Raw genomic sequence first — 27,093 nt, 5'->3', positions numbered from 1 at the left:
GATGAGTTTCTTTATATTTGTTAATTGATTTATATATTTGAGTGTTCCCAAGTTGGGGGCATAAATATTTACCACAGTTAGATCTTCTTGGTGGATAGACCCCTTAATTATGATATGGTGCTCTTCTTCATCACTTATTACAGTCTTTGGTTTAAAATCTTAGTTTGTCTGATATAAGTATGGCTACTCTGGCTTTCTTTTGACATCCATTAGCATGACAGATGGTTCTCCATCCCCTCATTTTCAATCTGGAGGTGACTTTAGGTCTAAAATGAGTCTCTTGTTGGCAGCATATAGATGAGCCTTGTAGCAGACAGATGTGTCTTGTTTTTTATCCATTCTGATACCCTATGTCCTTTGATTGAAGCATTTAGTCCATTCACATTCAGAGTGACTACGAATAGATATGAATTCAATGCCACTGTTGTTACCTGTAAAGTGGCAGTTTCTGGGCCTTTCTAGTCCTTGTTGCTTTTGGTCTTTTTTTCCCCCACTTAGAGTTCCTTTAACATTTCTCACAGTGCTGGTTTAGTGGTCATGAACTCATTTAGTTTTTGTTTGCCTGGGAAACTCTTTATTGCTCCTTCTATTCTGAATAACAGCCTTGCTGGATAAAGTGGTCTTGGCTACATATTTTTCCCATTCAGCCTGCCGAATATATCATGTCATTCACTTCTGGCCTGCCAAGTTTCTGTGGACAGATCTGTTACAAATCTGATCTGTCTTCCCTTGTAGGTTAAGGACTTTTTTCCCCTCGCTGCTTTCAGGATTCTTTCCTTCTCTGTGTATTTTGTGAATTTGACTTTAATATGCCTTGGCAATAGTCAGCTTTTATTGGATTTAATTGGAATTCTCTGTGCTTCTTGGATTTTGATGTCTGTTTCCTTCCCCAGATTAGAGAAGCTTTCAGCTATAATTTGTTCAGATAAAGCTGCTGCCCCCTTTCCTCTCTCTTCTTCTTCTGGAACTCCTATGACACAAATGCTACTATACTTTAAGGAGTCGATGAGTTCCCTAAGTCTATATTTGTGATCCAATATCTTTCTTTCCCTCTTCTTTTCATGTCAGTGTTTTTTTGTGATTGTTGGGAAAGCCTGTTATATTCCTGATCCTGAGAGGAATGGTTATATTAAGAAGAGGTTAAAAAAAAAAATTAAAAAGCAGCTAGATCCTATTTCCCCTAGAGCTGAAGCTTTAAAGCACTCTAGGATCAGTAGACTTGGTGCTGGGTGGGGTTTGTGCTGGTCTTCTGGGGGAGAGGTCTGCTGCGCTGATTCTTCAGGCAGACTTGCCCTAGTGAAGATGCACCTGCAAGATGCATGGGGGCAGGGTTTGGTGTAAGCAGCTCTGGCCTCCCCTGGGTGGTGCTATTTCACTCTAGTAGTCAGTGCTGAAGTAGGGGAGGAATGGCATCAGCTCTCTCTCTTGTACCTGGAACCGGGGCAGGGGAGTGAATTCATCCCTGCCACTCTTCAGGAAGCCCTCACAGAAGAGCCAACAATCACCTTTCTTGTGTCCCCAGTTTCTGTCAGATTCTTGCCTTTACCCTGTCTATGTCCAAGCTGTCTGCCTGCCAGGGGGCACAGTACTCCTATGTTTTATCTCAAGCATGTGGCTGGGTTTCAAAACTCCAAGTTTTAGGGACGCTCACTGATACTCTGGGGGAGGGTCTCACCATGCTTTTGCTGTTTGCTGTTTGGTCCCAGAAAAGCAGTCGCACAACCAGGCAGCAGTTCAGAGTTTATGGTAAAGTGCAGCAGAAAGCCAGCACCAAGGTTTGCTGCCCTCAGCCAGTGTCTTTCTTCCTGTGCTAGGAAACAAGGAAGCACACTGGCACCACCAGTTCTGTCCCCGGACAGGCTGTGCCACCACTCCCAAATGCACTCCAAGAGGGGGAATTCTTTCTCCCTGTGGGACCCAGGGGATCCTCAGACCATGCTGCCCACTCCAGGGTCTCTGTCCTCCTTCCCCACAGGAGCATGACTAAGGCTGCCAGACTGAATGCGGCGATGGAAAGGCCTTCTAAAACTTCATACTTTGCGATCCACTGCTTATAATAACTTGCAGTAGTCAGTCCCTCTCCTCTTCCCAGTTAATAGTTTTAGGGAAAAGTTTTTCTAGTGCAATCCCCTGTACACTGCTTTTATCTCTCTTTCTCTCCGTAATCAGGGCTCCCTCTCCTCCTGCAGTTCTTTTCTCCCCCAAATCAACTCTCTGCAGCTTCTATGTACCACAATACAGCTGTTTCTCAACCCTAGTTGTGCAGCTTGCTCTCTCAGTCCTCAAACTGATTTCTTGGGTGTTTAAAATGATTTGATGTTTACCTAGCTTGATACTACTAATGTACTTGAGAGATGAGGCAACCTTAGGGTCCCCCTACTCCTCCAGCATCTTAACTCTTCCCCATGAATGAATAATTATAATTCAAGCCCTAAATCTCCTAGCAGTCTCTAGGAAAATTTTTACTTTACTATAAACAGAAAGTACTGACTTACTCTATGAGGACACATGAACTATAATAAAATACATACAAACACATGCATTCTAGTTAGATAGCCTACGTTCTCATTAAGTCAAGAATACCTACATAAGTATAAGACTTAAGTTTTAATTATACAACTAATTGATTTATCACATTACAAATGTATTAAAGGTTGGCTTCAACCTTCATATTCAGCCAAAATTTGCCATATGGCTTCAGCTTAGGTTTTGGGAAGCCTAAACAGCTAAATGCTTATTTTAATATCATTTATGGCACTGCTAAAATTATGCATGATTAAAGAATATATTATTTCATCAGATCTCATTCTAATTGACATGATGAAAAATATACAAAAAAGCTTATCATTCACTGGATTTATGGTTAATATCCAATAATTGAAGGTAAGCACTCTAAATAAAACTTGAAATGAAGATCTCCTTAATTTATACAATAAAGTACATAAAAATGTGTTAAATAAATATGTTAAAATATAAAAGTTTAAGTATAAATGTGTATTATTGCAGAAGTAGAATGATGTACGGATTAAAAATGATTGTGAAAACTATTAGTTTTACGTACAAAAACAAGAACAGTCAAGTAATTAAATAAATACAAAACAGACTAACACTACGGCTAACAGAGTGCAGTAGCTAGCTAATTTGGGGGGAAAAATATACCCTTTGTGTCAACATTTGTTGACACATAAACATTATGATCAACACTTGTTGATCATAAAATTTTAAGAAAACAGAATAATTAAATTACAACTCTGATACCCGTAGAAGCGTTTAGGGTATAAGCATTCAGTAAACTAAGCAAAATCTTTTAAGTTATTTCTTTTCAAGCCATAGTCTATCAGGAAAAGTTCTATGTTTAAGAACATATCTTGTGACCATGAATTAAAAATAGTGTCAACTTAGGCTCAATATTTCATAAGGAGGAAAAACTCCAAAATCACATAAAATAATGTCTATGAAAAAATCACCTTCTACCTGACATATTAGGAAAAAAAGAAATTAGAGAAAAATGAAGTAACCCCCCAAAATCTTGCTCACTCACTGAAAAGTAAGCATCTTTCAGTGCTGCAAACATGAATGAGAGTGTCTAAGAATAATGTGGTAGCAGATAAGGCTAACAAATATTGTTATTGTACTATGAGAGCATTTACATTTTAAATACTATTATCAATAATTGTATTTTTATATAAAATTTCAGATTTCCTCTTGTATCCCAGATGTAAATTTGTATGAGGTTGATATTTAGCTCCTGTCCACCATTAATTTTGATCATCCACCCATTTACTCTCAACAAATGAGTAGGTAAAGAAATACTACAATCATTATTTTACATGAGAAAATATACTCAGAGGGCAAGTACACTACTAATGGCTACATGACAAATTCAAAAAAAAAACAAACGGCTTGTATATCTCACTTATGAAACTTTGTACTTTAGAATATGTTTCTTATATTTCATGGTTACTTACAATATCAATAAGAGAGACATCAGCAGCAATTTCACTATTACATATGATACCTACCCATTTTTGCCTAGCTTTACAATAGTGGGAATAAATGTGAAGCCAGAAATGGAGAATAAGAAAGTTTGAGAAAGCATACAAAATGTATGCTTCTTAAGAACAAGGGAGACATAGTGTTTTACAGATTTTAAATACAGGTACAATCAATTTCGCCTTTTTACAATACTGGAAAGTATACAGACATATACAAACATAATCATATATGTCATGGGGGAAATATATAAAAGAGAAAAGAAAAGCAAACATTTTATAGTAAATTAGAGAAGGATTTTCTATTTTTAAATTGTTCAAATTTGGAAGATGTGAGTGATGAATACACAACGGATTTTAACAAATGGTAGGGAAGATATGTGATTTGTCATTTCCTCTTATAAGCATATATTATGGAAATGATATACTTTAAAATAAATGTGGTCTATTCCGATATTTCTGCCAATTGTATTATGTAAGTAACTCATAATGCTTGCCTCAAACCCTAAATGAAAATTTCACCCAGACTGGAAAAAGTACTAAAAGCTAAATTAAAATTCTAACTTTTCATTCAAAATAAACTCTCTCTCAAATACCATCTTAACAACATCATTTCTTAGGTAACTAAAAACTTACTAAAAATAATCTCTAGGATATTCTATTTACTTTCTTCTTCAAATAAAGATAGCCACTTCCATAAACATACATAAATGTTCAATTATCTAAATAGGCCATTAACATGCCCACATTTCTATTATTAAGACTACGCAGTGACTTACCAATTCTTGGGGTAGTAGTGCTCTGTTCTGCAGGAGATGAAGTACTAAAAGCAGAAATTGGAATTTTCATCTGTATAGGACCTCGATTATTTGATGGACTATAGAGTCCTGATGGGCCTACTGTAGGTAAAGAAGTCCTTGTGGCTTGTACAATAGAGTGTGCTGTTGGAACAGCCTGTACAGCAAGCGTTGTTCCTAATGGTGCAGCACTGGCAGGAGAGTTCCTTTGAATACTAGGACTGGCCACAGAAGGAACATTGTTTGGTTTAGTGGGGTTTGGCAAGGCTGGCAAGGATACTGGATTTTTGGTAAGACCACTCACTGTAGGTGGGCTTTGTACAGAAATGAACTCAACGTTGCCAGATGGTTGATTGGTCACTAAAGTCCCCGGATGGCTCTGTAGGAGTTGAGGCTGGGAGGATACCGCAACAGGTACATGCAAAATCACTGGTAAAGGTTGTAAAGAGATTGTAGGTTGGGGATTTCCACTAGGCACCTGAGTAGTAGCAACTACTGTAGCTGTGTTGGGTGCAGGAAGAACTGACGTTGCTGTCAGAGAACCAGAAGTCACTGGAGTCTGCAATTTAGGTTGACTACTGACAACTGTTGGAGGAGTGACAAGACTGGCTGAAGATACTATAAAAAGAAAAAAGAAGTCTCAGTTTAAATGGCTGTCTTCATTTATCAGCTAGCATAATACAACACAATAAAATTTAATGCACTGCAGTAGATACAGTAAAGTCTTTGATAATAAAGTTTCCTCCAGATTTAAGTTTTGGAAATTATTGGAATTGAATTTATAGAAGCATTTTCACATCTATATCGGGCACACAGCTTATGATTAATATGGAAGACTGCTATCTCAGTATCAAAACAGTGTCTGAAAATTATTATCATCACTTCAGAGTAACTGGAAATGACTGAATGACTGAGAAACACTGAAAACTTGGTAAAATTGTACAGATATTTTTGAAACTACACTAAAAACATAAATGCCTTAGGACTCTGACAACATATAAACTCAAACAGATACTCTAGTAAGAGTCATCACTATTAATGAATAAAATAAGCTTGGTCATGGTATTTTATCACTTGGACCATGTGTAAAAACCTCGACCTGTGGATCAAGATTTACTGAATTACCTGGCAGGAGCTAGTAAGGGGAGGCTGCCTCTACTGACATTCTAGTGACATTCTATAATTTGGAAAATAAAAGAGTCAAGATGGGAGATGAATTAAGAAATAAGGGAATTGTACCAAAGACCAGAAAAAAATCAAAACGCTGGTCACTGGAGTTTTACAGTAATTTTGGTTTAACTATTTGTTTATTCTCATTTGAATGGGTTTCAAACTGATGACCAAGTGTCTTTCTCACTGATCCATACTCTTTCCAAACTCAAAGGCACACTAGAGCAGCAATCTTCAGTGTTATCCAGGGGGACACATGGGATTACAGAGACCCTCTCAGGGAGCTGGCAATGTCGAAACTTTTTTACAACAATAATAAGATATTATTTGACTTTTTCACCATGTAAATATTTGCACTGATAGAGCAAAAACAATGTGAGTAAAACTTGATGCCTCAGTACAAAACTCAAGGTAGTGAGTGGTACCAAACTACCACTGCATTCTTTACCACCACGTATTTACAGTAAAAAACAAAGCGAGCTTCACTGAGGAATGTTCATGATTAAGTAGTAAAACCTATTAATTTTATTAAATTTCAATCCCTGAATACAGGTCTTCTGAATATTCTGTGTGAAGAAATAGGAAATATACAGTAAGCATTACCATTACATGCTGAAGAACCACGGCTGGCTCAGGGAAAAGTGCTTGTACTATTATTTTTTGAGTTATAAAGCTGAGCTAACAGGCTTTTTCATGGAAGATCATTTTTACTCGAAAGAACAATTTACAGACATACTGTGATTATTCACATTTGGGTATCTGACTACTCCTTTTTTGAAAATACACCTTGGCAGTCAGTTCAAAGAAAACAACTGCAATGGTACAATTTGAATTTATTGGCAATGATACAATTTGAGTTTGAAAATCAAAAATTAGAACTTTGGAAAAACTTATATCTGCCCCTGAGAGTGTGACAACTTCCCAAGTCCTTCAAAGACTTTTCCAACAAAAATCGAAAGTGAAGTAAATAAATGTGATTTTTAAAAAGCTTATTAATGAGATGTGTCAACAATGGAAGTCTTACATTACTCAGTGAATATTTTCCAAATGATTGATGAATGATATTAGCAAAAGATCCATCCAAGTATAAGACAGACAAATGGATTTTTTTTTAAAGAATGGGGGTGGGGAGAGGCAGATGGAGAGGGAAGAGAGAATCCCAGACTCCACACTGGGTATGGAGCCCAACCAAAACCAAGAGTCAGACACTTAACCGACTATGCTGCCCCGGTGCCCCCAGACAAATGGATTTTAGTGAAAAAGTCAGAAAAGTTCACTGGCATGGTTTCACATTCCACTTTTCAACTACCTTTAATAAACTACTGCCTGACTGTGTCAAAGAAGAATATCCACAAATCCTCTAAAAGGGCTAGCCCTTTTCCAACTATGTTTTTATATGAGGCTGAATTTTCTTCACATATTTCAATCCAAACAAACTGCAACAGACTGAATGCAGAGACAGAGATAAGAATCTAGCGATCTTCAACCATCTTTATGTTTTCAGTGTAAGAGAGATTTGTAAAACTGTAAACAATAACTCTTCTCAGTAATTGTTTAAAGTTTGAAAAAGTTAGTTTTCATTAAAACGTGTTATTTGTGTTACATGATACAGGTTTGTTATTATTTTTAAATAAACATTTAAAATTTTTGTTTTAATTTCTTCTACAGTAAATATCGATTAATATAAGCCACAAAAATAAAAGCTCTTTGGGATTCTTTATATTATTATTATACAGGGCTATGGAAACCAGAAATTTTGAGAATTTGCATGCAGATCTGTAATCCTGATTTTTTAATAAAATTTTGTACTTAGTTAATTTTAGATAAATATCTCATTTCCTTAGATCATTTCAATCTCAAAAAGATGTAAAAGAGACCCAAAGCCTTCAATTCCTAAGAAAATGTTATTTTGGTATTAAAAAATATTACCTGTATTCACAGGGGTTGGAAAGGTTGGTGGTGCACTCTCACTTACATTCCTTTTGGACTCCAGCATCTGTCTCACTGTGCCTGCATTTCTACAAAATATATATATATATACACAAATAGTCAATAAAAATGCCATTCAGGAGGACATCAATTTATGAATAGAGAAAGCAATGGCCGATAGGGGAAAGCATGGCAAGACTTGGGTATTGTAGCACTAAAGTGCAAATGAATGCAGAGGTAAAGACGGCACATAGACTTCAGCATGCTGGGGTCTATGGAATTAAGGAAGAGTCTTTCTCTTATATTCTAATGTCCTCAACACTTTAACAAAAAAACAAAAGTACATCCTTGTATCTGTAGACATTAGTTTTTATCACCCTTGATCAAAGCATTTCTCAATTACTTTGAAAGAATACTATTTAGTACAAGTGGTTAAAGAACCCTTCAATGACCAAAGAAAGCCTCAAAATAAATTAGCAAAACCAGTAACCACCATTATAACAAAACAAAAAAGAAAAAAATTTAAATCCAGTATACCAAATACTTTTCTCTACAAAAATAAATAGGAATACATTCCAGAATTTTCCAGTAAAATAAGGAGAATCAGAACCTTGTTCTGTTATTTAAAAACTTGACAAAGACACTGTTTACAATTCTCACCTGTACGGCACATTGTTGTTGCTGTTGACGTCAACTACAGACTTTCCTGGTGACACTGGTGGGTTTGGTGGATTCTGGGGGAGAAAAATACCCAGGTGAACTAAAACCCAATACACAAGGAACCTTTAAAAATAAGACCTTAACTGGACCTATCGTGATCACTTCATAACATATATGAATGCTGAATTACTATGTTGTGTATCTGAAACCAATATTATAAAAAAATAAAACTTTATATGCTTTCTTGATATATTATGTTACTTCCAGAAAATATTAACTAGATGAGAAAAGAATTTGAATCTTGGCATTGCCACTTAAACAAATTACTTAATCCATTAAAACAACTGTTTATTGTGTTAAAGAGTAACATAATGATTCCTATACCTCAGTTTTTTAAGATGAGTAAATAAGAACATAAAAATGGTTTACATGCTATAAGGGTTCAATAAATACTGATAATATGAATCTAAAGAATAACTAGACATATTCATCCAATATCAAGTGAATGCCTACTACATACCACACATAGCAGGCACCAAATTACCAACAGAAACCCAACAAAGTACATATCTATTCCTTCCCAGATATTGGTTGATTATCAATAAAGTGGTGCCTAAGGTCACAAATCAAAATTATTTTTACAATTATTGTTTAAAAAATAACGACTTGCCACTATGTGACTTATAACTTCATAAAAAGATATCTCAATTCTAAACTTAAGTATCAACTAATTTTAGCCTTTTCCCCAAAAAAACAGGGAGTACAGAAATGGAATTACCACTATTTGGGCCTCCATCAATAATTACACTATTACCATTTATTTCTTAAATTAAGAAATATAAATAATTCTGCTCAAGATTTAATTAATGCAAAAATAATAATAAATATTAAAACAAAGGTGGTAGGTGCTTAAGATCACATCAAGTAGATGTCACTAATCACTCCTTTCAATCAATTAATCTTAATGCTTCTTATAGGATAAAAGAATAATTTTAACCAACAAGTATAACAGCATTATACTAGTTACACGTGTTGAGAAGGTAAGAGACAAAATTACAAGGAATTGCTCTAACGGTACTTAAAATCTGCCTGTGGACAGAAACATATGAAACAAATAGAAAAGCAAATTAAAGTAACAGTGCAGTGCCAATGGAAAAAGTTTTTAAAAAAGTTTTTGAGGAAAATGCATCTTCATATAGGTTAGTACATTCAAAATAGCGGAGATGAAGATAAAGAACATTTCAGGGAGAAAAACAGAAAAAGAAGGAGTAAAAGCATAATAAATAAACAAATAGAACTGGCTTAGAACATGGTATGATCACTGGATAGAAGACCTTAAGTACTACAGTGTGGTGACACCAACAGATGGCAGAATAGGAAGACCAACACCCCCATCCCTCATGGGATGGATCAAATTTCCTTTGTCAGAATTCCAGATGCCAGTCAAGAGGTTACAGGACCCCAAGCAATAGCAAGGCAAAGAAGAGGTGCTTTGTAGTGGGTAGGAAAGTCTGTTGCACTTATCTACCATATCCCAAACCCCTCCTCATACAGTACAGCACAATCAAAATTCCTCACTTGTGGCTTCTCCCTCAAAAAGGAAAGAGAAGAGTGGAACTTTCATGCAACATTCTGGCTTTTCAGGGGACTGTTCAAGCACTGCTTTCTGTTTCACTTGACTTGGAGGAAGCAGCACATGCTGGATGTCCAGGGGTCACATGAGAACAAAGGTGAGCCTATTAGCTTGGTACAGCAGCAGAAAAATCATACTAACAGAAACAGACAGCCGGGGGACCTCCAAAAGCATGGCTTATAAAACCAAAACTGTAATATGGAAGGCAGGTATCAGTGGGGAGTTTCTGAGTAGAAAGAGACAAACCTCTTCAGATAAGAGATTATACACACAACCTCAGAGAAAATGCATCTCTAGAAAAGGTTTGAGAGGTTCCCAGAGTGTTTCCTGAACTGAATAGTAAAGGTCTTCCTCTGTACAAAGATACTGTGAAAAGACAGGGAAAGGTGGTTGCTTTTTCAAATGCCCAAATTTCAACATAAGAGAACTAAACATACAAGGAAACATGGAGATACAGCCCCAACAAAGAAATAAATCTCCAGAAATTGACCCTAAAGAAATGGGGATCTGTGAATTATCTGTTACAAAATTCAAAATAACCAATATCAAGATGTTCAATGAGGTAAAAGAGAACACAGGAAGAAAACTAAATGAAATTAGAAAAACTGTGCATGAAGAAATAAAAATATTAACAAAGAAATAGAAACTCTAAAATAGAAACAAGGGAAATTCTGGATCTGAACAATAATAACTGAATTGAAAAATATGCTACATGGGATCAACACCAGACTGTATCAAGCAGAATAAAGACTTAATGGACTTGATGACAAGTCATTTGAAATTATCAAGTTATAGGAGCAAGAGAAAAAAGAAGAAAAAAGTGAACACAGCCCAAGGGATTTGTGAGGCACCACTGAAAAGACCAATACATGAATATGGGAATCTAAGAATAGACGAGAGAGAAAATGAGCAGAACACCTTTGCAAATAATGGACACAAACTCCCCAAATTTGAGGGTTCTCAAATTCAAAAAGCTCAGAAACCTCCAACTAGAATAACTCACAGATCTATACTGAAAAACGCAGTCAAGATGTCAAAAGTCACATATAAAAAATTTTGAAAGTAACAAGAGAAAAGCAACCCATTACATTCAAGGTAACTCCCATAAGATTATCAGTAGTTTTCTCAGCAGATATCTAGAAGGCTACAAGGGAGTGGGATGATATATTCAAAACACAGAACGAGAGAACTACCAAAGCAAAAACACTGTATCCAGCAAAACTTTTATTCAAAAATGAAGGCAAAATTAAGATTTTCCTAGATAACAAAAAAGCTGGGGACGCTTATTACCATTAGATCTGCAATACAGTACAAAAAAATGCTAAAAGGGGTCCCTCAAGTGAAAATGAAAGGACATGAGATGGCAACTTAACAGCATACAAAGAGATGAAAGTTTCTGATAAAGGTAAATACACAAATACAGAATCCTGCCTTACTATAAAGTTGGTGCATTAAATCACATTTAATTGTATACAACTGAAGCATAAAAATAACTAAATTTATGTTAAAGGATAGAGAATATAAAGATATAATAAAATTAACAACAAAGTTGTGGGAGCAAGGTAAAAAGAGTACAGTTCTTAAATGTGATTGAAGTTAAACTGTTACCAGTTTAAAACAGTTTACATAATTTCCATGGTAACCACAGATAAAATACCTACAGAAGATACACAAAAAGAAATGAGAAAGGAATTAATGATTGCCACTACAAAAAATAAATAAATACATACATACATACACAGGAAGTATGCAAGCAAGAAAAAAAAAAGACAAAACAGCTCCAAGACAAATAGCTAATAATTAACAAAATGCTAATGGTAAGTCCCTCCCTACAGAAACTACTTTAAATCCCAACAGATTAAATTCTCATGGAAGGACATACATTGACTTAATGAATAAAACAAGATCCTGCTATATGCTACTAACAATGAACACACTTTAAAGCTAAAGACACACACAGGCCGGAATTAAAAGGATAAGAAAAGACATTCCATTCAAAGGGTAACCAAAAGGGAGGAGGAGTGACCATACTTACATAAGACAAAAGAGAGCTAAAGTAAAAAACTGTCACAAGAGACAAAAAAGATGTTATATAATGACAAAAGCATCAAACTGACCAAATACAATATTTATACACAGATATGCACATAACATCAAGGCCTCCAAATGTTACATAAACATTGACAGAATTGAAAAAGAAACAGACAGCAACACAATAATAGGAGTCTTCAGTCCATCATTCTATATAATGGGTATATGATCCAGAGAAAAATTCAATAAGGAAATAGCAAAACTGAACCAATACCAAAGACCAAATAGACCAGACATTTGTAGACATTTTCACCCAACAGCAGAAAAATACAATTTTTCAAAGTGCACACAGAACATTCTCCAGGACTGATCATGTATTAGGTCACAAAATGAGCCTTACCAAATTTATAAAGATGAAACTCATACCAAGTATCTTTTCCAACCACAATGGAACAAAGGTAGAAATCAACAGCAGAAGGGAAAATGGAAAAGTCACATATATGTAGAAATTAAAACACACTTAAAAAATCTGATGGATAAAAGAAGAAATCACAAGAGATATCAGAAAATATCAAGACAAAAACAAAAACACAACATACCAAATTTATGGGAAAATTTATGCAGCAAATGTAGTATTAAGAGGAAAATCTGTAGTGATAAACACTTCCATTAAAAAAGAAGAAAGATCTCAAATCAACAACCTAACTTTACACTTCAAAGGACTAGAAAAAAGAAAAACAAACTAAACTCAGGAGAAGGAAGGAAATGATAAAGATTACAGCAGAAATAAAACAAAGAACACAATATCAACAGGGGAAAAAATCAACTAAGAGTTGGCATTTTAAAGGATCAACAAACTGGCAAAACTTTACCTGTGAAAAAAGAAAGAAGACATAAATAAATAAGATCATAAATGAAAGAGGAGACAATACAACTGATGCCACAGAATAAAAAAGGATCACAAGCAATCGTAAGCAATTATAAGGCAACAAATTGGATAACCTAGAAAAAATGGACAGCTTTCTGGAAATATACAACCAAGACTGAATCAAGAAGAAAATAAAAATCTGAACAAGTTCTACACAAGCAGTGAGACTGAATCAGTAATCAAAAACATTCTAATAACAAAAAATACCAAGGATCAGATGGCTTCAATGCAGAATTCTACCATACACTTAAAGAAGAATTAACAGCAGTCTTTCAACTCTTCCAAAGAACTGATGAGGAGGGAAAACTTCCAAACCCATTTTATGAGGCCAGTATATCCTCATACCAAAACTAGACACCACAATAAAAGAAAACTACAGCCTAATATCCCTGATGAACACAGATGCAAAAATCCTCAACAAAATAATTAGCAAACCAAATTCACTAGCACACCGAAAAGATTATACATGACCAGGTGAGATTTATCCCTGGAATGCAAAGAGAGCTTGACACGAAAATCAATCAATGTATAAATCAATCAATTAAACACATTAACAAAATGAAGGGGGGAAAACTACATGATCTTCTCAATTGTTGTAGAACAAGTATTTCATAAAATTCAACACCCTTTCATGATAGGAAACACTCAACAAATTAGGAATAGAAGGGAATTACCTCAACATAAAAAAAAACTGTAGGTCAAAAGCCCAGAGCTAACATCACACTCAATGGTGAATCAATTAAAGCTTTCCCACTAAGATCAAGAACAAGGCAAGGATGCCCACACTCACCAACTTCTGTTCAACATGGTACTGGAAAGATCTGATCACAGCAATTAAACAAGAAAAAGAAATAAAAGGCAGCCATACCAGAAAGGAAGAAGTAAAATTTTCTCTGTTTGCAGATAACATGATCTTATAGTCAGAAAGCTGTGAAAAGTCCACAAAAAAAATTTCAAACGAATGAATTCAGCAATGGTGCAGAATTAAAAAATCATCATCATCATCATCAAGCAAATTCAATCATACTTCTATATACTAACAAAAAACAATCTGAGAAAGAAATTAAGAAAATAATCCCATTACAATATCACTAAAGAGAATAAAATATTTAGAAGTAAACTTAACCAAGAAGGCAAAACACCTTTAAATTGAAAACTACAAACACTGTGGAACAAAATAAAAGACACAAATAAATGGAGATACCCCATGTTCATGGACTGGAACACTTAATACTGTTCAAATGTCCATACTACCCAAAGTGATCAAAAGTTTCCATGTAATTTCTATCAAAATCCAATGTCATTTTTTTGCAGAAATAGAAAAAACATTCTATAATCCATATGGAATTTCCAGGGCCCCTGAATTGCCAAAACAATCCTGGAACAGAAGAACAAAGTTGGAGGCTTCTTATTTCCTGATTTCAAAATATGTTACAAAGATACAGTAATCAAAATAATGTGATGCTGGCATAAAGACAGGCACAGAATAGACAGCCCAGAAATAAAGTCTCACGTATATGGTCAATTGATCTTTAACAAGGATGCCAAGGCTATACAATGGGGAAAAGACAGGCTTTCGACAAATGGTATGAAAACTGGATATCCAAACACAAAAGAATAAAGTTGGACCATTACACCATATACAAAAAATTAATTCAAAATTAATCAAAGACCTACAGATAAGACCAAAACTAAAAATTGCTAGAAGAAAATATAGGAGGAAAGTTTCATTACATCAAATTTTGCAAGGATTTCTTGGATGACATCAAAAGCACAGACAACAAAAGCAAAACAAAGGAGATTACATCAAACTTGAAAACCTCCACACATCAAAAGAAACAATGAACAGAGTGAAAAGGAAACCTATGGAACAGGAGAAAATAACTACAAATCATATATCTGATAAGGGGTTAACATCCATCCAGAATATATAAAGTCCCACAACTTCACAATTAAAAAACAAGCAACCTGATTTTAAAAATGGGCAAAGCACCTAAACAGACATCTCTCCAAAATAGTCAATAAGCATGTGAAAAGATGCTCAACATCACTATTCATTAAAGAAATTCAAATCAAAACCACAATGCAATGCCACATCACATCCATTAGCACTGGCCACTATCACAAAAGAGAAAATAACAAGTGTTGGCAAGAATGTGGAGAAATTGGAACCCTATGCCTTGCTGGTAAGAATGTAAAATGGTGTGACCTCTTTAGAAAACAGTATGGAAACTCCTCAAAAAACTAAAACCAGAATTACCAAATGATCCAGCAATTTCACTTTTGGGTAGATATCCAAAAGACTTGAAACCAGGATCTTAAAGAGTTACCTGCACACAGATGTTCATTGTAGCATTATTCACAAAAGCCAGGAGATGAAAGCAGCCCAAATATCCATCAATAAATGAATGAATAAAGAAAATGCAGTATATACGATACACATACAGTGGAATATTATTCAGCCTTGAAAAGGAAATCTTGTTACATGCTACAATACAGGTGAACCAGTCACCAAAAACAAAAACAAAAAACAAACAAAACCAAATACTATATGATTTCACTTATGAGGTATCTAGAGTAGTCAAATCATGGAAACAAAAAGTAGCTGAGTGCTGAGGGGAGAGGAAATAGGAGATGGTCTGTGGTAGCAGAGCTTCAGTTTTGCAACATGAAAAACACCTACCTAAAGATCTATTTCGCAGTGTTAATACAGTTAATATTTCTGAACTGTGAAGTTAAAAATGATACACTTTAGGTTACGTGTTTGTAGCACAATTAAAACAATTTTAAGAATTTAATAGAAAATTAAAATGTAGAATTTAATCTAAAATTTTAATCAATTATACACTGATTTTTCATAAAAGATGAGAAATGTATACATCTCTTTTATAGTAAGAACTACAAAGTTTATAAGTTAGAGGCATCAGTCATAAGGCAGTAACAGATTAGATTATAAATGTGGACTTAATAGCAAACTGCCTATGAGGGTTTTCTGCTCTTTTAAAAATTAAAATAGAAAATGTTTTAAGACAAACCTGAATGGTGGGGTTTGTTTTTAACTGGTTAATATCAGAGGCTCAAGGAGCAAATCGAAATAGAAGAAGAGCATTTGAAGTATTATTGTTTATTTATTTTAATAAGGGGGAGATCTAAAGTTTTAAACTTTCATTCTATATCTCTCCTGTTTTTAAAACCTAGCATGACACAGATATAAAATTATATTGGATACCATAATTAAAGGGAATCAGGACATGAATGAACAAATTCTTAAGATTTCTAGAAATCTCTCTCACAAAAAGAAAATACTAACAAGAATGGGTACATGGGTAACATGTCCCAGTTTGGGCATGTAAAACTGGCCTTACCCAAAAGCTAATTAAGGAAGGAACAAAATTTGAAAGCTTGAAGACCACATCGATATTTTTTTTTTTAAGATTTTTTTATTTATTTGACAGAGAGAGAGACATCCAGCGAGAAAGGGAACACAAGCGGGGGGAATGGGAGAGGAAGAAGCAGGCTCCCAGTGGTGGAGCCCGATATGGGGCTCGATCCCAGGACTCTGGTATCACGCCCTGAGCCGAAGGCAGACGCTTAACGACAGAGCCACCCAGGCACCCCCACATCAATATTTTTCTTCAAGGGGCGCCTGGGTGGCACAGCGGTTAAAGCGTCTGCCTTCGGCTCAGGGCGTGATCCCGGCGTTCCGGGTTCGAGCCCCACGTCAGGCTCCTCCTCTATGAGCCTGCTTCTTCCTCTCCCACTCCCCCTGCTTGTGTTCCCTCTCTCGCTGGCTGTCTCTATCTCTGTCGAATAAATAAATAAAAAATCTTTAAAAAAAAAAAAAATATTTTTCTTCAAGCACCACAGACCCTAATTGTTCAAATTAATCTTTTCTAATCTTTAGGAATTATACTGTATTTGTTGTTTCCATAGTACTTATAGCTCTCCATAACAAACCTTTCAGGGATTGTAATATTTTCATCTTCTTTCCTTAAAGTCTGTCTCTGTCACTTTTAAATAAATAAACAAGAAGAACTAGAAAGTAGTTTTGAAAACAAAAAAGACATACACAAACACTGGAAAGTATATGGTGGGCAGCATGCTGCTTAGTTCAAACATCAGGATAAAAGGAAAAAAGTGGAAATTCACACTGTACAAAAAGGAAAAATTGCAAAGCCCTTTCTTTGGTTCAAGCACAGCAAATAAAAAAAGGTTTTAAAAAAAGGTTTACATCGGGGCGCCTGGGTGGCTCAGTCGCTTAAGTGTCTGCCTTCGGCTCAGATCAGATCATGATCCCAGGGTTCTGGGATTGAGCCCCACATTGGGCTCCCTGCTCAGTGGGAGCCTGCTTCTCCCTCTCCCGCTCCCGCTCCCCCTGCTTATGTGCTTGCTCTCTGTGAAATAAACAAATAAAATCTTAAAAAAAAAAAAAAAAAAGGTTTACATCAATTTTCTAATCTAAGAAATAAAATAGTGCAAGTTTTATATTATGACAAACAAATGAAGCTGAAAAAGTGTTCAGAATCAGGAAATCATATAATTGAGAAAAATAAAATAAGAGAAATCTTTGGGAATGGCCAAAGGAAGGTTTGATGAGATTTGTCTGTGTAGAACAAAATTAAAAACTATCAGTTGCTCAAGAAAAAAGAGCAACCAGAGCTTAAAAAGTTAAGTAAAAATAATACAGAGATGGAGAACACACAGGAATAGGTGGGTGTGGGGGGAAATGAGGTAGGTTTAAACTGTAAAAAGGCAGCATGAGGGAGTCCCGTCATGGTAATGGAACAGTTCTAGATTTTGACTGTGGGGGAGGTTACATAAATCTATACATGGGATCAAATTGTATAGAACTGTGCATGTGTGCACCCACACATACACATAATGAATTCATATAAAAACCGGTGAGAAATGGTAAGGTCTACAGACTACTTTACAGAATTGTATCAATATCTTGGTTTTGATATTGTACTGAAGTTATATAAGATTTCACCACTGGGGAAAGCTAGGTGAAAGTTCACAGGAGTCTATGTACTACTGTTGCAATTCCCTGTACATCTATAATTATTTCAAAATAACTTTATTTAAAGTCAAGTAAAGAAGATGTCAAAATGAATGAAGACAGAAAAATCCTATAGTAATAATGATTACTACTGAAATAATTGTTATTGGCAATTAGTAAGTGCCAGACAATGGAGCTCTCAAGACAAAGAAGTGTAACTTGCCCAAATAGAAAAAAAGTCAAGAGGAAAAGAAAGAAATTAAACTAAAAAACTATAATGCAATATACAAGTGCTATATTAAAAAATATGTATTATAGAATAAGGAAATAACAAAAAGCAAAAAGCAGACTATACATTGGAGTTTATGTTATGCTATGATGTTTGGACTTAAATACGTGGGGGAAGCAAAAAAGAGAAAAGGGCTACTCCAGGTAATGGAATACTAACATACTTTGGAGAAAATAAGAGACTAGACTAGGACACTGGCAAGAATGTAAAAAGAAAACAACATGGTAAGACAAATCCCAAAAAGACGATTTTAAAAACAAAATGAAAATATAACTTCCAGAATGCCATAAAATAGATTAATGTAAGTGTTGATATATGAAAACAGTAACTGAGGATTAGAAAAGGGTTAATAATTATTTCTACAGCTGCAGCTCCAGAAAGAACATACAGGAAGTACACAGTATGAAAGCAAATTTCATACCTGTAATAAAGGAAGATTTTCCTAACTCACCATTTCCTAAGATTATCACTTAGAGCTAAATATTAATTATGCAAAAATAGAAATCCTTACTTCTTGTCTTTTCTTAAGATCTTCTTTGGCTGCTCCAAAGCGTTTGGTTAACCTGGCTATCTTGGCCTAAAAAAAAAGCAAAAATGAAACAGAAATCACGTAACATTATGGTATTAAATAGGATACATGCATACATTACAAGAAACCCACAAATAAAAGGATCCTGAGATCGCCAACAGCAAAGAAAATAAGGCAAGCTGATTATACAGAAAATCATAATGAAAATTAAAACGACCTTTGAACTCAATACCCAGAGGTAAACACTCTTAATTTTAGAAGGTAGCTTCTTCCCTCCTAGAACTCACAAATCAGTACATTTCTGAGTATGTGTAATTGTGGGGATTTTTGTTGTTGTTATTTTTCAGTATGTTGTAACCACACAATTTTCTGAGAATTCTGACTAAAAACATCTAGTAAGTCATAAAAGATCCAATGCCATGGGTTATGGATATATGTATAATATATTGAATCATTATTTATATACTCCGTTTCCCAGTGGAAATGTTCAGTATTTCTCAATGTACTGCTATAGTCAAAAAATGCAATTAACAATTTTTTCTTTCAGATTATTTCCTTGGGTAGCACTCACATAGATGTAACTTCTGAGATAGAATCTATGTTTAAAGCTCTTGTCTAAATGATTCTTATCTAAATGCTAATTTATATCTAAATTATCTAATAGTTATCAAATGTCTAAATAACAATTTCTTCTTCAAGTCTTTGCTAATTTGTACACTCAATAGCGTGTATATGTGTGCACATTTAATATTACTCTTTGAAACACTTACTTTCATATTATGTTCATTTTAATAATCTGTCAAAAATGTTACTATTTTCTCATTGCTCACTGTTGATATATATAGAAAAACTACTAGAAAGGTTTTCTTCAATCGGGTATTTTTCAACAGTTAGCCAAATTAATTCTATTGTGTTCCCAATCATTACTCTTAATTTCTTTTTCCTATCATTATTTTATTGCTCAGACCACCACCAAAACTCTAAATAGCAGCATAGATAATAGATGTCTTTGTCCTGGTCTCAACTTCAGAGTTCCTTATAATTTTAGGCTTCCTACTTCCTTACTAGATAAAATGGACACCATAGGTATAAAGTTGTATATAATAATGTTCTCTTAACTTAAAGAATCTCCTCTGGATCTTTGTCTCCTTTTTGAATCCTTATGTAGTTTATTTGTACTCATTATTTACAAATCAAAAATTAATCTACTTTTAAAGTCTTCACAAAAGAATAAGGTTTTGCATTCATTGCTCAATATTCAAAAAGAGTTGAGTTTTTTTACATTTTATTAATTTATTAACTCTTTCTTCCTTCTAGGAGTTTAGTTTGTAATTGTTTTTTCCTAACATAGAAGATGAACATATAATGTTCTCCTCTTTTCTCCTGTTCAGTAGTAATGAATTTAAAATTATAAATTTCCCTTTGAATACTGCTGTGGCTTTCACTTACAGGTTCTAATATACAGTACTTTAATTACAGCTCTGATCTAAAGAGTGGAGAATTTCCATTTTTACTTCCTTTCTGCAATTATCTGGAAATGTGTTTTGGGGGAGGTTAAGGTCTGGGAGAGGTAGAAAAGCTAAATATTTATTGATAATTTCTATTTTTATTACACATTTGCTACTGACTCCACAGCAAATGACAACTATCTGCATTTTAAGACTTTCTTAGGGTACCGCGATAATTCTCGTCTTGACAATGCATCAAAGACATATAAATCTAAAAATTATACACTTTTACTTAAAAAATAATTAAAATCCCGAAAATAACTGTTGAGATTTACTTTACCATTTGACATCTCTGAAAAAGCAAAAATATACAGAACTTTTTCATAATTCAGGAAGCAACCAATCCCTCAGGCACCTGGGTGGCTCAGTCGGTTAAAGCGTCTACCTTCAGCTCAGATCTGAATCCAGGGATCCCGGGATATAGAGCTCCCTGCTCAGCAGTCAGTCTGCTTCCCCTCTTTCTCTGCCCCTCTTTCTCTGCTCCTGCTCTCTCTCTCACAATAAATAAAATATCTTTTAAAAAAAGCAACCAGGGGCGCCTGGGTGGCACAGCGGTTGGGCGTCTGCCTTCGGCTCAGGGCGCGGTCCCGGCGTTCTGCGATCGAGCCCCGCATCGGGCTCCTCCGCTATGAGCCTGCTTCTTCCTCTCCCACTCCCCCTGCTTGTGTTCCCTCTCTCGCTGGCTGTCTCTATCTCTGTCGAATAAATAAATAAATAAATAAATAAATAAATAAATAAATAAATAAATAAATCTTTTTTAAAAAAATAAATAAATAAAATAAAAAATGCAACCAACCCTAAAGAAATATAAAAGATATCAGTGCTGAATATTATTTTCAGCTCTTATAAAATATGTTTAGTACACAGAAAAGGAGCTAATCATTTAAAATAGGCTTTAATAGAAGGATGTGGACAAAAGTCACATCACACAACAAACATTACAACCTTAAAAATGATCTTAAATAAATCCATTTTAAAAACACATAAGAATGACAATGTGAAAATCAATAAAAATCTACTTTCCTGTATCTACAGAGAAATGTATACCCTAAAAATTTTAGCAGAAAAGAGAACTTTATGAACTTTCCTCTAAAGATAAAGTCTACCTGAATCAGTTCTATTCTCTCACCAAATTTTTCAATGTAAAATAAATTTTTACACTATTGCAAAAGGATCATGTCTCTCAGAAGTATATCTTTGTAATAACTGCTGTGTTTAAAAAGAGAGGGCACTAATACTAAAATTAGTTATTATATTTATTCCTTACAGCAAACTATCTGAATCCAATTTAAGTATTTGTTTTCAAATGTGTTTTAACTTTGAATTTTATAAAACTCATACTAGATTTTGGCAAAGTCAGATATAATAAATGAATATATATATGCAAATCAGGAAGACGTACTCATCAACTGCTATGGAATGAGATATAGAATATATATATGGTAGTATTTTCAAAACGTTTGTTGTCAGCTGTAACTAAGAAACAGTAAAAATAATTTAGCAAAGTATATAATTATTTGCTGAAGTATGTGATATGTAAGCTTTAAATACTGGAGAACTCGAAAGTAATTATAATAAAAATACTGGAACAGAGTTGTATCACCAAAAATGGCTGAGTAGGGAACTGAAATCAGGGTTCAGTCCCTTCCCAAAAGCAACTTGCATTGTTAGAATCAACTTTTGCACAACTCTGGAATCTACTCAAAATCTCAGATCAGTGGGGTGCCTGGGTGGCTCACTCGGTGTCCAATTCCTAATCTCAGCTCACACCTTGATCTCACTCAGGGTCATGAGTTCAAGTCCCATCATGGGCTCTACACTGGATGTGGAACCTACTTAAAAAAACTGAGAACAGCCAGGGGGAAGACTTAGGGAAAAATAAAGCCACTACATTGCAGTAAGAGAGCACTGTGGTCTTTTAGATTGTCCATTCATTATTCCCCATACCCAGATCAGCAGTGGCTGTGAAGATGACAGAGTGCCTGGTACAGGCTTCTAGTGCCACAGGAAGCATATGGACCTTATCTTCACTGGTAACTCCCTTAAGGACCAGCACACAGGCCAGCCTTTGTTTCACACAACTGGAGTAATTCCCAAGGCTGGGGTAGCATCGTAGACAGCTTTTCCTAAAAAGATTTGAAGGCACAGGTATTGGCACAGCAGCCTGGGGCAAAGGACAGCAATTGGGACAAGCAATAAATAGAAAAGCCTGGGTAAGAAAAGAAAGGGTTGGGCAAGGTGACACAAGGCATAAAAGGGACTCTAAAAGCTCTTGAATTGAGAAGACTATGCAAATGCCCAGGACAAAAAAGCAAGAAATGGCCTGAAAAGACCCTAAGCTTTCACTTATGCAAGCAGGAAGTGAAGGATAAGGCAAGTTGGATAGGGCAAGTTGTAAATGGCCTGGTTAATAAGCACTGAAGGAGTGCCCCAACAGAGCTAATCTGCAAAGACTGGGAGAGAATTTTTTTCCTTCTTCCTTTTTTCTTTTTTATGCTCCAAGCATTTAAGGTTAACTGTCAGAACATCACCTGACCAGTAAGCTAATAAAACACACACTTCAATGGCCACACACAACAAAGAATCTATACTTTCCACAAAAATAGTTTAGAAGTCATCAAACCAACAAACCACAACAAGCATCAACAAACTCTGGGTAGCAGGGGGGCAGGAAAAATGTGATTGCCTGAACTGCCACATTATAATATTCAAAATACTCAAATTTCAAAAAAAAAAAATTAGGAGGCATACAAAGAAACAAGAAATAAAGTATGGGCCATTCACAGAAAGAAAATAATGAAAAGAAAGATAGCTCAGGTATTGGACTTACTAGACAAAGACTTTAAATGAATGGATTAAAAATCTGTTCCAAGAGCTAAAAGAAACAATGAGCAAAGAACTTTTAAAAAAAACAACACACACACACAAGAAACAGGAAAACAATGTCTCACCACACAGAGCATCAAAGAGATAGAAATTGTGTAAAGAAAAAATACAGAAATTCTAGAGCAGAAAGTATAATAATTGAAATAAAAAATTCAGCTGCGGGGCACCTGGGTGTCTCAGTAGGCTAAACACCCAACTCTTGATTTTGGCCCAGGTCATGATCTCTGGGTTGTGAGATAGAGCCCCGCAACAGGGTCCACACTGGGCATAAGCCAGCTTAAGAGCCTCTCTCCCTCTCTCCCATTGCACCTCCCCCACCTCTCTTAAAATTAAAAAAAAAAAAAAGTTATAATGTATTTTCGACTACACCAGGGGAGGGGATCAGCACCCCAAACCCTGCATTATTCAAGGGTCCACCATTTATATAACACATACCCATTATATTATATATTATATAGCTATACATATTTTAGTTTTTTCCTTAGTGATCACTCTGGAAATTACACTTAACATCTTGAATACCTACTTATTTTCTTTTTTTTTAAGATTTTATTTATTTATTTGACAGAGATAGAGACAGCCAGCGAGAGAGGGAACACAAGCAGGGGGAGTGGGAGAGGAAGAAGCAGGCTCATAGTGGAGGAGCCTGACATGGGGCTCGATCCCGTAACGCCGGGATCACGCCCTGAGCCGAAGGCAGATGCTTAACCGCTGTGCCACCCAGGCACCCCTATTTTCAATAGGTATTCAAATACTTTCAACTGCATACAAATATAATTAAATATTACTTAGCCATAAAAAGGAATGCAGCACTGATACATGCTACATTGTGTATGAACCTTGAAAATGTTACACCAAGAAAAAGAAGCCAGACACAAAAAGTTACATATTGTAGGATTCTGTTCATAAGAAATATGCAGAGTAGGTAAATCAATAGAGACAGAAAGCAGATTAGTGGTTGCCAAGGACAAGGGGAAAGGGAAATGGGGAGTGACTATTTAATGGACACAGGTTTTCTTTTGGGTTGATGAAAATGTTTTGTAACTAGAAAGAGATGACAGTCACACAATGTGAATGAACTAAATGCCACTGAATTGTACACCAAAATAGTTATTTTGTTATCTGAATTTTACTTCCATAAAATACTAAATATCAGAACAACACAGAAATAGACAGGGACTAAACTGAGTTTAGTAAAACTTTATAAATAGCATGGTAAGGGTAGATTGTTATAGGTAACTGAATGGGAGAAACAGTATGAAGTTGAAAGCCTAAAATAAAAATAACTATGAGCATTGATACTCTGTAGGACAGTGTAGCAACTGGTAGGTATTAGGAAATGTGGATCAAAAACTAGGAGATCCAGAAATTAAAAATAAAAAAATGAATAATGGCACTTTGTTGAGGAATCCGGACTATATCAGGGAGAATGAAACAAACAGTATTTTAGAAAGATGAGTACAATCAATGGTCGGGAAGGACCAGTAAGAACTTAAAAAGTAGAACCAGAATAATCATGTAAAAGGCTATTGCTATAATCAAGGAACTGAAAAAAGAAAATATATTTACAGTACTGTACCTATATTTACTGAAAAAAATCCACATGTAAGTGGACCTGTGCCTTGTGAAAAGTGAGAAGAAGCAAAAGACAGACTTTAATAAGAAATAAAAGTTATAATTTGGCAACCCACTGTATATGTGAGATGACTGAGATAAATCAATTTCCAAGAACTCAAAAACTATCAATATGAGAAGAAAAATGGGAAGCTATTGCTTGAAGATTTTTCTAAGAATTGAAGAATTATAAGTAAGAGGAACAAAGGCATGGGCAATTTATTTGTGGAGAAGAGACTGGTTTGGTATTTAAAGGATTCAGATTCTGAGGCTACCAAGAAATATCAAAGTGAAAAGTTTATTAAGTGTTAAAGAGCTCTGGACTTGCATATTACATGAGAATATGGATGTCAAAGTCCCAGATTTTAAAAACACAAAATGAGAAACAATTAATGAAATCACTCTTTTTAAATCCTCCAACATTTTAAAATTCTAATTCAGAATTCTCAACAGTATTAGCAAAATAAGTTTAATAATTAAACAACACTTATCACCATTAGAAAGACATGCTAAAGGTAAGAAAGAGGACTAGTAATGTCCTAAATGGTACATTACAAAATTACTACAAAGATCTTATTATTTAAAAAGTCTCACTTCAAACAAAATTAACAATATGAAACCAAGAAAATAACTAAGGCTAACAAATATAATATATAAATTCTAGTCACATTTGGTTGCAATTTGCTTTATAACTAGAAAACAGTGACTTTATTTTCATGGACCACTTTTCCCCGCTTTTGCAAATTAAGAGTCTGTAAGTGGTTTGCAAACTCAGCATCTGTAGACTATGCTCATATTTCAGATAGCCTTATAGAAACAATGCATTTACTTATGATAAAAATTTCCAGTTTCTTAGTCTTGGAATAAAATGAAAACACATATTATCATGTGTTCATTTCAGTCATTTAGAAGCTCTGGCACTATACGTATATGTATATGTATAGTTATATTTAATAAAAAATGAAAAGTAGTAATTATTAACAAATATAAGTATCTTTATATCATAAGATCCATGGCAGGAAGTGGGTTAATATAAAAAGAATCACTTACAATAAATATTATTTGGTACTTATGAAATGCCAGCCTTTCTTCAGTGACTAAGGCTCTATTATGGGTTGAACTATATGAAAAGCTTATATATTGAAGTCTGAACCCCAAGTATTCTCAGAATGTGATTCACAGGAAAGAGGGTCTTTACAAACATAATTAGTTAAGATGAGGTTATACTGGAGTAGGGTGGGCCCCAATGCAATACAACTGGTATCCTTATAAAAAGGGGAAATTTGGGAACACACACACACACACACACACACACACACACACACGTATAGTGCAATATGAAAACAAAGTCACTGATGCTTCCACAAGGCACAGAATGTCCAAGACTGTCAGTAAACCATCAGAAGCTAGAGAAGACACATGGAAAAGATTCTTTCCTATAGTCTTCAAATAGAACCAATCCTTCCAACACCTTGGTCTTAGATTTTTAGCCTCCAGAACTAGGAGACAGTACTTCTCTGTTGTTTAAGCTACCGGTTTATGGTATTTTTTTTATGACAGCCCTAGCAAACTAATGGTGACTCCTTTTACTTCCAATATTTAGAAGTTAAATGTAGTTTACTATCAACTTTGAAAATGCATCCCCCAAAATAAGTAATAAAAATAATGACACATAGGTATATAATTCCAGTCAGTATACAAACCTGTAGTTCAGTAATAACTGTTTTATGCCTCTTGTTACATTCGATCTTTTCGACTCGTGTTTTCAATTCTGCCAATGTCTTATCAAATACAGCACACTGTAGTGCACACAATTTTTCTTCCAGCAACCACTGTACAACCTAAAGAGATATATATATTTCTTTGTTAAGTCAAAGAAGGCATTTCAGCAAAGAGTAAATATTCTTAAGGACTAGTAAGATAGTACTAATATATTAATTAGTTTAATGAGAAAACATGCTGGCATTCATAACACAATGGTATCTGCTGAAAGCCTCTACTTCTACATATATATCTACTATGATAGAATTATACTAAAAACAGAAAATTTCCAGAGAGTGAAATTTTATAAATAATTTTATACTGAAGTTTTCGTATTTATTTCTCATAACTTATACTGTGGTTCCAA

The 27,093-nt window shown here is 34.8% G+C and overlaps 1 protein-coding gene across 6 annotated transcripts in view; it reads right to left on the bottom strand.

Annotated features, from left to right (window-relative positions):
- ATF7IP (activating transcription factor 7 interacting protein) overlaps positions 1-27,093 on the bottom strand; it is a 113,720-nt gene that overhangs the window by 21,659 nt on the left and 64,968 nt on the right. For all 6 annotated transcript variants that reach the window (XM_045781495.2, XM_045781494.2, XM_045781492.2 and 3 more), the window contains 5 exons: positions 26,669-26,806; positions 18,940-19,005; positions 8,549-8,622; positions 7,889-7,977; positions 4,772-5,407 (listed from right to left, as the gene is read on the bottom strand). In XM_045781495.2, coding sequence (XP_045637451.2) covers positions 4,772-5,407; positions 7,889-7,977; positions 8,549-8,622; positions 18,940-19,005; positions 26,669-26,806 — 1,003 coding nt within the window. The remainder of the gene's footprint in view (positions 1-4,771; positions 5,408-7,888; positions 7,978-8,548; positions 8,623-18,939; positions 19,006-26,668; positions 26,807-27,093) is intronic.

This window comes from Ursus americanus, chromosome 25 (assembly GCF_024610735.1).
Source record: "Ursus americanus isolate L20-20 chromosome 25, mUrsAme1.1.p, whole genome shotgun sequence".
NCBI lineage: Eukaryota > Metazoa > Chordata > Mammalia > Carnivora > Ursidae > Ursus > Ursus americanus.
The sequence above is the reverse complement of the archived record's forward strand: the minus strand, read 5'-3'. Positions and strand labels throughout refer to the sequence as shown.